Here is a 14498-nt window from a genome sequence, read left to right as displayed (position 1 = left end):
GGTGACCCCCGATTTTTATTCTTGATTTTGAAAGAGAATGGTTTAAATATTCTTTGAGGAAAGTTTGAGCAAAAGTGTAAGTCTTTCAATTTCGAGGAGCATACTACCTTAACTGCTATAAATGATGGCAAATGTGTGGGTGAGGAAATTAGTCGGCCACAACAGCTTTCAAATGTTGATAGGGTGACTGAGGTCAATGACCCTATATGAATATTCATGAGACAAAAAACAACTCTTCACACAGACTTTTGTCGAGTGGTTTGTTTTATTCATGATCTACATTTGTAGAAAATAATATAGACCTGAGCATCGTGTTATATATCATGTAGCTTTGTGAACACAACAATTCAAATAATTCGTGAGTTAACTCTCTGGTTCTTGCCAAATTTCTGCTTTGAACATACTTTCCATGGAAAAAATTGTACGAGCTACATGTAAGAGGTCGACACAAGTTCATGAGTAGACAAAAATATTAAACAGAAATACATGAGCTATAGCCTTGAAGATTACAATAGCTGAGGAAAAAATGCAAGGTGAAGTGGAAGTCAGAAAATATTACATATTGAAAAATAATTTCTAGTTCTCAAATCTTCACTTTTTCCATGGAAATTATTCTCTATTTGATTTTCAGCATGGAATATTCTTAAGTTCATTTAAAAATCAGAAACGTTTCTTCACCTGCTTAAAAGTTTTTTTCCATATATGTATATACAGAGGTGGTCTGTCGACTGAATGTCACATGAACGGCTGTTTCCTGAACTCACCGGCTGCCTGACATCATGATGATGTCACTATCGTAAAAAAAAAACCGCTCTTTGTAGAACTGAGAACTAAGGATGTTTGTTTCCAGGAAGTATGAAAATAATTAATTCTCTGTACAATAATTTAATGAATAATTTAGATATATTATATTCGATATTAACTTGACGCAGTAACTGAAGTCTCACCGAATTATTTTGCGGGCTGATGGTGACTTTACTCAGGCTCAAATTGACAAGTTCTTTGACATTCAGGGTTGAGGTGCTGTTCAGATAGTTGTGCTCATAAAAATCGTTATCATGGTACGAGCACGCCGGGTTTCCAACTTTAATTACGCAGACAAAAACAGGGGAGGCACCTGGCTGTGAGTACACGCACACCCCAGAAAATACCGGCGGACGACACAGGGCCAGCAAACGAAAAACAAATCTAGACGTTGACGAGTATAGGCACCCAACATCAATCCGCTGGAACCGGTGTCTTACATCACGTGCGATGTAGGCGAATGACATCAGACCATACGGAGATATTACCTGTATGGACTGACTGACGCGAGTATAGTACTTGTCTCAGGAACGCCTCAAGGCCCAGGCTGCAGTAGCGTGGTTTGATGAGTTCTCCCCGTCTCGCAGCTTCACCTTTGGGATCGATCGATGTTCATACCTTTGTAGAATGTTGCCGCGAACAAAACTTATCGGTCAGTCGTCTGCTATTAATTAAAGACGACAGGTGAAAACAAGATCACAGCATTTTCTCCGTGACCGAGCATGTAATGTTACGTGAAATTGTCAGTACGCATTCGATCCGAAATAAGCATAAGCTTATGCTCCGCCTCCACGTCGACGTACGTAATCGTACAAAATCAGACATGTGCCGGCAAAAGTCAACCCGGTTGCTCCTAATTACTCGCCCGTGTTCGGGTCGCCGGTATCACCTCCATGGGTTTCGTGAATTTCAACCAGGGTGTGTGCCCTATGGTTTTAACAACGGTCGGAACATGTCCTTGTAACGGCTCACAGAGACGCCGCCTGCCGCGCCGTCATGCTTGCAGCGAGGTCACCATGCCAACCATTTCCGCGAACAGCGGTGAAAATCTCGGAAGTGTTGACACGCAGGTATTCACCGTATGTTCCCCTCCGTGCTGTTAGTGGAATTTGACCGTACGCTGCTGATGGTACGTAGGCTCGGCTACGACGACGTGCCAGATGTACGAAGTCACCACTCAAGGCGTTGGTCTTGTAAAAATGTAGTGATATTTCCAACAAACGTGCGTGTCTTCGGAAAGAACATATCCGTTTACGGCCAGTGTGTGTCATTTGTCTTCTACATATGACAACTTTTTTACCGAAATTTGAACGGCGTTTCTGAACATAAGTTAAACAACAACAGTGGCTTGTACAAAAATAAGTTTCTTTCAAGTGTGAGATCGAAAAGTTTGTCGTTCAAAATATCATTGTCTACACTGATAGTCCATGAGGTAATTTTTCAGTGTCCCCGGCAGTGGCAAGTTCGCTACACGCTTCTTAGGCGAGATGTTCGTTTTGAGCGACCTGTTTATTGACAGTCTACACAGATGTTGCAACGTCGGTACGTCCGCTTTGAGCGGGCAGCTGAGTTTCACTGGGACGTCTTTTCTCCCAGATGGTTCGAGCCAATAAAGTTGCTTGCCAGGGTTGTAAGTCGTGCTCTCCCCATCCATGTAGTATGCTATCAGTTTCACAACACAGTCGAACACGGGCGCCCGGTCCCTTATACTTTCGTCGGAATCGAGTCTGAATTTCCCCTCGCTGGTGTATTCGATTCGCACACTTGTAGTTCCTCGATGGGTCTTTACCGACAAACTGAAGAGGTGTCTCGGGTCTTGGCTGTCTCTGATCAGGAAGGTACCGGTCGGGGTCGACCTGAGCTTGTCTTTGGCTTCCTTCGATGACATAGCCCCGTGATACCAACAGGACATCTCCAACATGCCCAAAGTTTTCACAATTTTGTCCAAATCAAGTTGGCTATGCCGGTGATAAACATGCTTCTGGTAGTATTGGTATATCCGGCCGCCTCCCGGTAGCCGCCCAAGTGTCTGTTCAGCACCGTTATTATCATCCTGTGCCATTTTACCTTGTGGGGATAGGCACAGTGACACTAGAGTGGTGGTGGCTACCGTCGACATGTCAATGTTGAGTTGCGTATCAAAGCACTGTAGCGCGCTGGTTGTGAGTACAGCAGTCATTGACTCGGCGAGTGGGTACTGTCTCCGTCGAAGTCTGTTCTAAGTTTGCCGGTCGCCTGGCCCACATCGTCGTATATATGAGCTTTCAGCGGTTTACGTTCCAGGAACGGGGGCCCAGAGCTGCGCGCGCGACCTGCTTTCCAGTAGCTGCGTTCCCCGTACGTACTGTGACTGTAGATTTCGCCGAATCACAAATCGGAACTGGAACGGTTGATAAGCGGCTAAGCTGGCCTGTTCCGTTACGGCGAACTCCCTCAGCAGTTTCGGACGATCGACGCTTCGCCGAAAACCAAAAGTCACGAAAATTCCTTGTCTCTGTGGATACTTTTTTGTAAAGCTGACGGCTTTTGTTAACAGTTTGCTTCACCGAACCGAAAGTAGTACAGCCGCGTCGTTGGCAAACAGTACACTGGAAGCTCTAATAATATGCGCGAGTTTTCTAAATTGGGCATACAGCATTTTCCTGGAACCATGAGGCTCCCTAAGCTACTATAATTATATCAGCCAATGGTGGCGCATGTGCTGTTTAATCGGTATAGGTACCGTTCTGCGAAACGCCGCAACATGCGTCACGCTTCTTGTTTACAATGCTGTCAGTACTGAAGTAGCCAGAACCGTGTCGTAAAACATGTTTTTGAGAGGATATGACTCAACTCTGTAGCGAGAACAGAAGCAGAGCGGGGATAGCGGTAAGGATTTGATCAGATCAAACCATAGTCATCCGTCTAGTTACCTCCATGGTCGTACGTACGTGCACGCGCCTGGCGCCTGCTGTCAATCGATGAACGATGCGGCCCATGTGCAGATGTGGGACATGCGTTATTCGCCACCGAGCGGTGTGCAAGTCACTGACAATATGGATATGGGGGCGCTACTCCGCAAGCTAACAAATTTCAAAGCGAAAAATGTAATGTGACTCTTGTGAGCTATTAAAACCTAAAGTATCGCGTAAAATCGCCTGTGCTCGAGACATTAAGTTAATTGTTACTGAAAACTTGCGTCAAAATGAAAGAAATTATCCGTTTATGCGTGTTTGATGATAAATTATTTTTTCTCTCTTGTCTGACTCCCACTATTACTCTACAGCAGCAGGCGCGTTTAGTATCCTCTGTCATGACTGTCCTTGACATTGAAATAAAAAATAAAATGGATTGAGAGAATTCAGAAAGCGAAGGACATATACGTCAAATTGAATAACCGCACTTGAGTATTAAAATATAATTCAATAGTACTACTACCCTTATCGCTTACTCTTTCAATATTAATAACTTTTCTTCCCGATTCCACGTATTATAAGGTAAATTCTCTAAACACGACGCGCGCATAATTTTTGTTCGTTACTGGGTAAAGTCGTGCCTTCGTTTTGTCTCCTATTTAACGGGAAGTAGGCCTATCATTTCCACTTTTGGGGTGCTGTGCGTCACGGTGATATAGATTCAATTTGTAACAATACGAAGTATATTAATATAAAGACCGATTGTCTACTTTCGTGGAAATAACGAATTGATTTTTATTACAGTTTGGCTTGAGAGTCACTTTCCTTGCTTTTTTAAATTTCATACCGTTCGTAAATATTACTCGCTTGTTCTGCTTCCCCGAAGTAGTAAGAGCATTAACCCTTTGAGTGCCAAAGTCCATTTTTGTTGCCTTTATACTGTATAACGCCAACAATTTCTTTCAGATCTAGACAATTTTTTTCTGATTTTTCCCAAAATTTTGGTCAAAAAGTGCAGCCCATGAAAATGTATGTCCATTAAGTCCAAAATCGTGGAAAAAATTACAGAAAAATTCATAAAAGTTGGTAAAATGTTGCCCTGATATTTTTTTTAGGGGGGGATTACAGTGCTCAAGGGGTTAAATTCCACCACTGGTAGATGCAATCTCATGAAAATGATGTAGAACAATAGATTGCTTTATTTGTTTTGTTTTGTTTTGTTTTGTTTTGTTTTGTTTTGTTTGTTTTTTCGGAAGCAAATCAGTGAATGCCAGTGAAACTGCCAGTATCTCAAACATCAAAGGAGTGAAATTACATCCAGGATTTTTACCTGTGGAAGCACCATGTGAGTCACTGGGACATAATTTTCACCAGTTGTAGCCGATAACTGAAATCCCATGCAGTGAAAGCATTAAATAACAATACATTCGATTGTGTTACTTACAAACTTGAAGTCGGTGAATTTGAATCCTGGTGAAACCGCCTGAAACATCAAAATTTAAGAGTGACATTAAATCACCGTGATATTTAATGATTTTTCCAGTAAATTTGTCGAGATTGCTACACCCCTTGGCCACAGGCGCATTTTAATGATTTGCCACGTCTTTCATTTTAAGTCTTTTTATCGTACGCTTCCTTTGCAAATCATTAAAAGATCATAGATAGGACGCTTTGTACACCCCTATATTGGGAGTGAATTGAGTCCCCCCCCCCAAAAAAAAAACCCACTTTGTTTTGATTTTGTCACCGCTAGTACAGTGACAATATTCTTTAAGAGCTCACCGTGTTGATTGTGGCTCCTTGTTCTTTTCAATTTATGCCTTTTCGCGCTCTAAACATGGTTGTGCAGGTCCCCTCGCTAACTACGCCGCGAGGGGATGGGGTGGGGTTGAGGAAGGCGGCCACATATTACGGTTTTTGTCTAAGGGCTATGTCACAAACAGCCAGATTTATTGTCGATGAAGAATTATTGATGCCTTGTTTTAACATTCACGGTAGCAAAAACAACAAAATTGTAAAAATTACAATCCGAAAAATAATCAGTTCCAGTTAACCGAAAATTTCAATATAAGGGTATTTTGACAAACTGACAAAAGTTATGTCCATTTAATGTTCATGTTTCCGTGGTAACCGTTTTGTGTTTGAGAGTTTATGTATTTATAATCGTCATTATCAATTATGAGCATTTAGGATGATGATAACAACGCCTTTTTATCATGGGGCCTCATTCTCGGAAACAAGCGCAAACGTCACAAAGTACGATTAGTAACGGCGGACGGATCCAAGTCACTGAAGTGATAAAGCGATGCTATCGATGTGCCCAGATAATTAGAACCCTGCAAATCGATATCATCGATTTTTTGCAGAGGGGCTATGTGTTAGATGTATTTATTAGAAAAATAAATGTAACACCTATGTACAGAAACACGCCCCCCCCCCGAATTTTTCTGTATGAGTAACTTCGATTCTCCTGAGCTGTGAAGACTAAAATCAGACACCGTAATTATGAAGTAGAGAATTTGATATATATCTAAAAGACGTCGCAAAACACACCACCTTTAACGTGCACCTTTAACGTGAACAAAGGCGCTCTCCCTGATATCTGTGTCGTATTGATTGAGAAGGCGTCGTTCCGCCCTGCCCAGGTGAAGTAAATCTAAGTCATCGGGCATCCTGTAAATAACTTCCAGATCTGGCCAATAAACCGGCCGGCCCCGCGGGTGACTTTTGTTTCAAATCTCTCATTGGGCTCGCCCGTATCAGACAGAAAGTTTCAGGAATGATTCATGGTTAGAACTTTAGATCCACCGACAAGAATTCTAGTCCGGCTCGGAGCTCTTAGTTTAATGATCGGTGCACATTTTACGAGTGAAAAATGATGACGGCAATGGTATATTTTATATAAACTTCTATTTGAAGATCGCATTTTCGAACTTTACGAGTTCGCATGATTATTACAGAGAATGTTGCTATCAAGACACTTATATTTTCTCATTCTTCTCCCTAAAGTGCGTTGAAATACCAAGTATCTGCCTTGTCGACACAACGCATCGTGCGCAATGATGTACTACAGACTTATATATGTTGTGAGATAAATGACTTCTGGTCCGAGCCGAATTTCAGATTTTAGTGACTGGATATCACTTTCATCACACAGACAGACTGACAGACAGACAGACAGGTTGTGATGACAATTTGGACATCAGAATCGAATAAGGAGCCATACCTTTTAACCCCCCCCCCCCCCATTACTTATAGGAATATGACAAGCTACTGCTGTAAGGGACCGCACGATTTTACCGGCGAAGGGATGCACAACAAACGGAGGGCCGAGTCATTTGTTTCGGGGAAGGACAATTTTTAAGGATTCGAGGAGGAGTCGTGGTAGTGTTTTCCGAAACATCTGAGCCGCTTATGCGCGATTGGTTGAATATGGGACTAGTATACCTAGGTATATTCGTCCCAGGTTGAATATACCATAACTTTAAGAGGCCTGTGGAACAGCATACCTCTCAATACGTCCAGGAAAAGGCGTGGAAATTCCAGTGCATAGGGTGGGGTAAAATTAAATCTTCCACAAAAGGGAGGGTCCATAAACAAGAAAATGAATTTAGCCGTTTGAAAATGGTCGTCGGTCGATAGAAACTTGAACGTGCGACCCATTGTTTGATGACTGTTTGTCGTGCACGGTCTTCCGTCAGGTGTGCGTGCGTCGATCATGGATGCATGCTAGCTTTGTATCCCAGCATTTTAAGCGTTTACAGACGCGCACCAGTCTGCTGCGTATAAATACATGTATGTGAGATTTTTCCCGTCCTAATTTCTGAACGCAGGTCCCATCGATTATACTAGTATTTGAAAGGTATCAATTTCATATTTTGCAATAGTTATTTGTAGGTGGCAAGTTAGAGTTCTTCACGACTTGACTCTGTTGGCGGGACTTCGTTTAATCGCAGGCGCCCGTTTTACGTAGTCGTCTCGGATTTAATTGACATCCGTGAGCAACGATCGTGGTATGTTCTAAGCTTATGATTACTCTTCTCGGAATATCACTTAATGAACATGCATGATTTTAAATGCGGTGGAATAATTAATTATGTAAATGATTAGTTTTTGATGGTCTCACTTGGTACCGATTTTGTAATATCTAGAGATGTATCAACCAATGAAAAATTATCTGCATGCTCATGTGATTGGATGCTTCATATGTTAAATTTACATTTTATTGTCAGGTTGAAGTTTGGTGTTATTATTCATAACGCTCTGTTTTAGCATCGAGCACTGTGATTTCCAACGAGGGCATCTATACTTTGTATATTATATATATATATATATATAGATATATATAATATATATATATATATATATATATATATATATATATATATATATATATATATATATATATATATATATATATATATATATATCAGTGTTGGAAACTGGCCAAAATATTTGCCAGACATCAGGACTGGTAACTTTCAAAACTTGCCTGTCCTGCCAGAAAGTTGCCTGTCCTGAATTTTTGACAAATCCATTCATTCAAAAAACACAAAACCATTATGTACTTCAAACTGTAAACAACTTTATTTTCAACATGAGTATTAACTGTGATCTTACAAACTGTTCTGAATTCCACTGTTTGAAATGAATTCTAATCCGGACTTGAATACAAAATTTCTACAATAACAATGATGATAACACGCTGATTAATTAATTAACACACTTTGCCCATATCGCTCAAACAGTTAAAAGGTTTCAGGATAGCGGCTTTAACAACGAGGAAACATTTTTTTTAATTTGTCTCCATTTTATGCCACTTTATCGTATAAAACCAAGATGCAATCTGTCATCGAATTGGTACTACAATCAACCAAACTGAAAAGATTGCTGAGCAATACAGAAAATATCATCTGGCAAAGAAAGTCAAAAACTGAGAGAGCTGCCATATAAGTAATCAAAGTTGGCGACATGAATTAAATAAACCAATACTCTCCTCAGACCAAACCGATTTCAAAGGCCGTTTACAGCAAATATTGTTAACGAAACCATGAAACCTGGGAATGGCTAAACACAGAGAAACAAGATTTATTTCTCGAAGCAGCCCTTCACAACATGCTTTTCAAACACCGGAAAGCAGGCAACAATATCGACCCGAAATCTATTACAAAGTCCACGAAAACTTGACACAAAACTAAAAGTTAATTCGGATAATCGATTTAAATGCCTAAAACAAACTAATCGTTGACAGATTAGTACAACATTTACTGTTAAGATAACGAGCACTAGCAACGCTCAAAATACTAGTATGCCCCACGGTCCCTCCACAAAACAAAAATCCTTATAAGCGTCCAGAAACTCCGGTCGATGCTGGGTCATGTTAATTATAATATGACACCACACACCGGATCGCTCACTATAGAATCAGTCAATAGTGGCTAACTCTCTCAATAACGAATCTGGCTTCTCCTCCTCGAGAACGAAGATGACTTCATCACACAACCAAGCGGATGGGATACAGAACAAGAGAGCGACTGATGAAGGAACCCCATTTTTGGTTCCGAACACCGTTAAGAGAAATCACTCAATCAATAAACCGGTTTACCGGGCACCCAAATCACATGACTAGGGTCAAAGCACTATCGATTCACCGGTGTCTCGCCATGTATTCCACACAAAATAAATGCAATGATCCTTTTTTTCACCATATCGTAATACAAAACAATCTTGGTAGAGCCAGGTGCTGTCAACTAAGCTGTTCGTGCAAAAAGGTGTTCATGCGCAGTTTTTCAGCGGGCGGGCAAATTTCAAAACTAATCAGTGGGCAGGGAGAAAATATCGATATTTTCTGTGGGCGGGGAAGAAATTTCACTATTTTCAGTGGGCAGGGAGAAAATTTTTGACAGTGGGCACCGGAAGATACGTAGAGGGAGGGGAAAGCAGCGTGGTTGATTGAACTTGCGGGGAGATTGAGCGCCTAACTTAGAGGGGAGCAATGTTCCAAGGTGTACTGCTAGCTGCTCGCACGGTTTGCATTGATCTGGGTTGCCTGGTAGGCATCTAGTTGGCAATGGGAAATTTCAGTAGTGGGGAGAGGGCAGAGGGAAGCTTGAAATGTTGTGGGGAGTGGGGAGCGGGCAGACTATAGGTACTGGAGGGCAGCGGGCATCAAAATTCAGTGGGACGGCACATTTTTCTTGTATGCCAGTGGGAGGGCAGTTAAGAACAGCTCTACTTTCCCCTCCAAATTTTAGGTCTAGGTCAAAAATACGAAAAATCGGCGTATAAGCCTTCAAAACATGTTTTGTGACGATTTTGCGAAATTCATGAAATTTAGCAGTTGGCGGCACCTTTAGATGTGTGGAGTTGCCCTCATTTTCCTTTATATCCTTTATATCTTTATATGTTTCCTTTATATCTTTATATTTATAGCACTGGCTGATATCGCACAATCTCGCTTAGTGTGAGGTTTACTAGTATGAGAGACTTCCTGTTTACCCGTGTTTACGTGTCTCGCTTGCATTGCGTTCCGGCGTCGCACAGTTTCAGGAGCATAAACGCGTCGAAGTCGGACGTATTGGTATACTACATTTCGTTTATTTTACACAACATCTAGAAGCGGCTGATCGATGAGATTACTTGGTATGCCGTATAGGCTACTATCGAGAGCCCGACACACGGACGTGGAAGTAAAATTTTCCTCCCGTCCGACTGAAAAGTTACCCGTCTCGGACGGGAGGACGGGCGGTAGTTTCCAACGCTGTATATATATATATATATATATATATAATATATATATATATATATATATATATATATATATATATATATATATATATATATATATATATATATATAAACAATTAAAAGTAATAATATATGTTACTTAGGTTACATGCATCTTGCAATAGTCAGACAGATATCTACGTTTATCTATAGCTATAACTTTAGATATTTAGGTGCTATATAAATTTTTGTGTTATATATATATATATATATATATATATATATATATATATATATATATATATATATATATATATATATATATATTAAATGACTTCATTGCGTCGTGTTCGTTTCGTTTTCGTTTCGGGGAATCATGCAAGTCACGATGAATTTCGGGTATCGACACAAAAAGCTTATCTCCGATCACCGGTACTCGATAGTCTTGTTTCGGTTCTGTATCCACCTATTATGCGTGCGGGTGTTTTCCCAAAGTTCCCGAAAATAGTTCAGAGGCCATGGGTTCGAATGCGTAAAATTGCTTACACAAGGCCTATGAGTACAAATATACTGCAGATTGTATGCGTTTGCACGCTATAGACGTAGTGGGAATATTGAGAGATCAGGTGAATCGTGCGAGAATTAGCTAGCTCTCGCGTAAATCTCGCCCCAGGCATGCAAAGGTTGTGACATGATTGCGTGAAATGGCGTTAAATCTTCAAGTCACATCCATGTATACTTATTTATCGGCGCCACGTAACGTTAATACATCTGATGCGTTGCGAAAGCCACTTGTGTGCGCAGGGTGGATGGCTGTCGCTCTTTCACTGTCGCAATGAATATAAATAACCACCTTGCTATCGTTGCCGTTATGATAAGATTAGGCAGTTCGTGGTAATAACACCCCCCCCCCCCCCACTATTTACATTATTTACAGTTATAGGGTAGACCTGTGAGCGTGGACGCCGACTTGCAACACAGAGGGTACTCTGTGCTTGCAAGTAGTGGTGGCGGCATATTTTATCGCTGGTCGTGTAGCCGCGAAATACAGCGTTTGCGCGGAGCATTTATTTGAAATCGCCTACAGTTCATAAGAAATAACACCGATACTCGCATTAAAGAATAGGATTAAGTAAATGCATAGGAAGAACACTACACCTGTAAACCTGGCACAGTGGCCTCAGGTGACCTCGTGGCAGTCATTTCATATCAACATGTGTACAGTTCGATCTATGCGATACACGAATTCGACGTTTCGTGGTGCCTGTACCAGCTAGGTGTAGGCCTACATATTCATATTATTGAAAATTAGTTCATGAATGTTACTGTAACGTTGCCACTGCGCGACCGGCGACAACGGCCCAGGTTACTAAATTACCGGAAGTTGACAGCACTTGCTGACTTTTCGCTGCTGTCTAGGCCTACATTCATGTATTAAGGGATGGACCATCAGACCTTGGGAGGGGGGGTGGTCACAATGAAATTGTGAAAAATTTTTTACTATTGTAAATTTCTGAAATTTTTTTTTCCAATTGAGATTAGCTGTGCAAATTTTTTTTTTCAGAGTAAATTTTCAGATTTATAATTTTTTTTTCGTTCGTCGCTGTCTGAAGGTAAAGAGGGCAAACGTGGTGCCAAGCACCACAAGCGGCCACGCAAGCGGTCACTGGGAAGAGGTCAGGAGAGGGGTGTCTCCCTGCTGCTGTTGGAGCTTTTGAAAAATAGAGATTAAAATGGTGTTATTTGGTGGCACTTGGGGATATTTTTGTGGGGGGTGGTCAGGAGGGGTGTCCCCCTCCTGCCGTTGGAGCTTTTGAAAAATAGAGATTAAAATGGTGTTATTTGGTGGCACTTGGGGAGTATTTTTGCGGGGGGTGGTCAGGAGGGGTGTCCCCTCCTGCCGTTGGAGCTTTTGAAAAATAGAGATAAAAATGGTGTTATTTGGTGGCACTTTGGGAGCATTTTTTTCGGATTACACATCTTCCTCTGAAACATGGTCTTCTTGCTCCTCAGTAGCTTCGTATAGTTTTGAAAATTGACTATTTTGGTTTCCTGGCTTCCTTTCTACTGCATGGTGAAATGCCTACATTCACCCCACCAAACATCATGCATATCTCATGATTTACAATTGATTTTGACAAGCTGAGAAGCTAAAATAAGCTAAATAATATAGTGAAATTTGCATATTTGTGTTTTTAGAGCAATTGTTGCCCTTTTTTGATCAAAACATCTATTTCTCCGTAGCAGCATGTCCAAATTGATTGGATGTGTATATAGATGTGTTGAAATTTCAATATTTGTTTTTTTAGGGCAATTTATGCAATTCATAGTCAAAAAATCTGTATTCTCTGAAAGGGCTTGTCCAATTTCTTTGAAATTTGCTACACAAAAACGATTAACCATGCAGATTTATTCAGTATTTGCTATCGAGAAACTTTCAAAGTTCAACCCTTTTATGTGTTTTGTGTTGGGATTTGTTGGATAGATGGCATTCTACGTAGTGTATTGTTGAATGTTAAAACATGTGTTGCTGTTGTTATTTGAGGCTGATTTTTGAGAAAAAAGAACTGAAAATGCCTTTTTAAAAGCAAAATAATACATAATGACTTGATATGTTGTTTATCATTATTGACGTGTTTCTACTTGTTCACCCATTCTTGCATTCATCATTGTAATAAAATGCTGTGAAAAAAATGAAACTGATGTGGCCTGCATCTGTTTACCTTGATCTTAAAAGGCAAATACACTTTCTGTCTTGACAACCATACCATAGTTTCAATGTTTTTCCTAGTGTACCTGCTTGGTATGTACGCAGGAAACAAGTAGAAAACAGGCTCTATAATTTCATAATTTTCAAGTGATCAGAATACAAAAGTCCTGAAAAGATAAGATAATCACAACTTCCAGTATAAGGGATACAGTCACTCTAAATGTATAAATTAAAATTAAAAATGTGCCGGGAGGATGTATTAAAAATACAGAAAGTTGTTTACTGTCGGTAAAATCTAAAAAAAATTCAAAATTGTAAAGACTTTTGCAGATTTTTTTTAGGCCTTTGTCTTCTTATTTATTTTTTTTTATTTTGCAAACTAGTTTGAAGATTTTTTTTTCCTAACTTTCTGCTCTGAAATTTTTTTTTCTGTTTTTGACCACCCCCCTCCCAAGATCTAATGGTCCGTCCCTAACCCTGTCTATTTACTTAGGGACCGTTCAGTTTTTACGGCCTGGGGGGGCGGCAAAATCTTGTCGCCAGTGTTCAAATCAATATAGACCCCCCCTGCATTTTTCGCGCAAAAATGATGACCCCCCCCCTTTGTCAGACGAAAAAAATTGATGACCCCCCCCCCCCCGCTGAAAAATAACCAAAACCCATATGTCAAATTTACCCGCACGGTTTGGATTTGAACTCCGGTACGCGGCGCACTTTATTCGTGTAGCAGAGATGCCAGTGCACAACTTCTCAGCCACATCCATGCAAACGTCTGTACGTTACTTAGGACAACTGTAAGGCAATTTTTTAACTTCATTTCCATAGACTAAAAAAAAAGTAAACTTTATTAGCCCGCCAGTTAAGAGGGTCATGGGCCATTACGTAAAGTCAACTTTATTCTAGTGGGCAACCAAAGGTGGCCCGCTGGGAAAAAGAGGGTCGATCATGGCCATTGCACGAAGTAAACTTTACTGACCATGGCCGCTGAAGGCGTCCAGCCATTAAGATGGTCATGGGGTATTACATAAAGTCAATTTATTGTAGTGGGCCGCCGCAGGCGGCCCGCCGGTAAAGAGGGTCGATCATGGCCATTGCATGAAGTAAACCTAATCGGAGTGGGCCGCCAAAGGCGTCTGCCCGTTAGGAGGGTCATGGGTAATACATAAAGTATATATTTATTGTAGTGGGCCGCCGAAGGCGGCCCGCCGGTAAAGAGGGTCGATCATGGCCATGGCATAAAGTGAACTTTATTGTAGGTATTATGATTTTGAAAATGTGGTGACCCCCCCTTTCCTACCAGTGAAAAAGTGATGACCCCCCCCCCCTTCGCGGATTCCAAAATTATGATGAACCCCCCCCCCCCC

The 14498-nt window shown here is 41.0% G+C and overlaps 2 protein-coding genes across 4 annotated transcripts in view; one reads left to right on the top strand and one right to left on the bottom strand.

Annotated features, from left to right (window-relative positions):
- Nucleotides 1-2022: 2022 nt before the first annotated feature.
- LOC139151623 (suppressor of cytokine signaling 2-like) lies at nt 2023-3145 on the bottom strand. Its single transcript, XM_070724546.1, has one exon. It carries the CDS (start codon nt 2981-2983, stop codon nt 2210-2212), a length of 774 nt encoding a protein of 257 aa, XP_070580647.1. The 5' UTR covers nt 2984-3145; the 3' UTR covers nt 2023-2209.
- Nucleotides 3146-3511: 366 nt separating this feature from the next.
- The window catches only part of LOC139151622 (serine--tRNA ligase, mitochondrial-like), a 42988-nt gene continuing 32001 nt past the window's right edge, over nt 3512-14498 (top strand). Inside the window, exon 1 of one of the 3 annotated variants that reach the window (XM_070724541.1) lies at nt 3512-3672. The gene's annotated coding sequence lies outside the window, so the exon portion shown is untranslated. The remainder of the gene's footprint in view (nt 3673-14498) is intronic. The other 2 variants (XM_070724539.1, XM_070724542.1) reach the window with 2 other exon arrangements.

Source organism: Ptychodera flava, chromosome 15 (genome assembly GCF_041260155.1).
Source record: "Ptychodera flava strain L36383 chromosome 15, AS_Pfla_20210202, whole genome shotgun sequence".
NCBI classification, from domain to species: Eukaryota; Metazoa; Hemichordata; class Enteropneusta; family Ptychoderidae; genus Ptychodera; species Ptychodera flava.
This window is presented reverse-complemented; position numbering and strand designations above follow the sequence as displayed.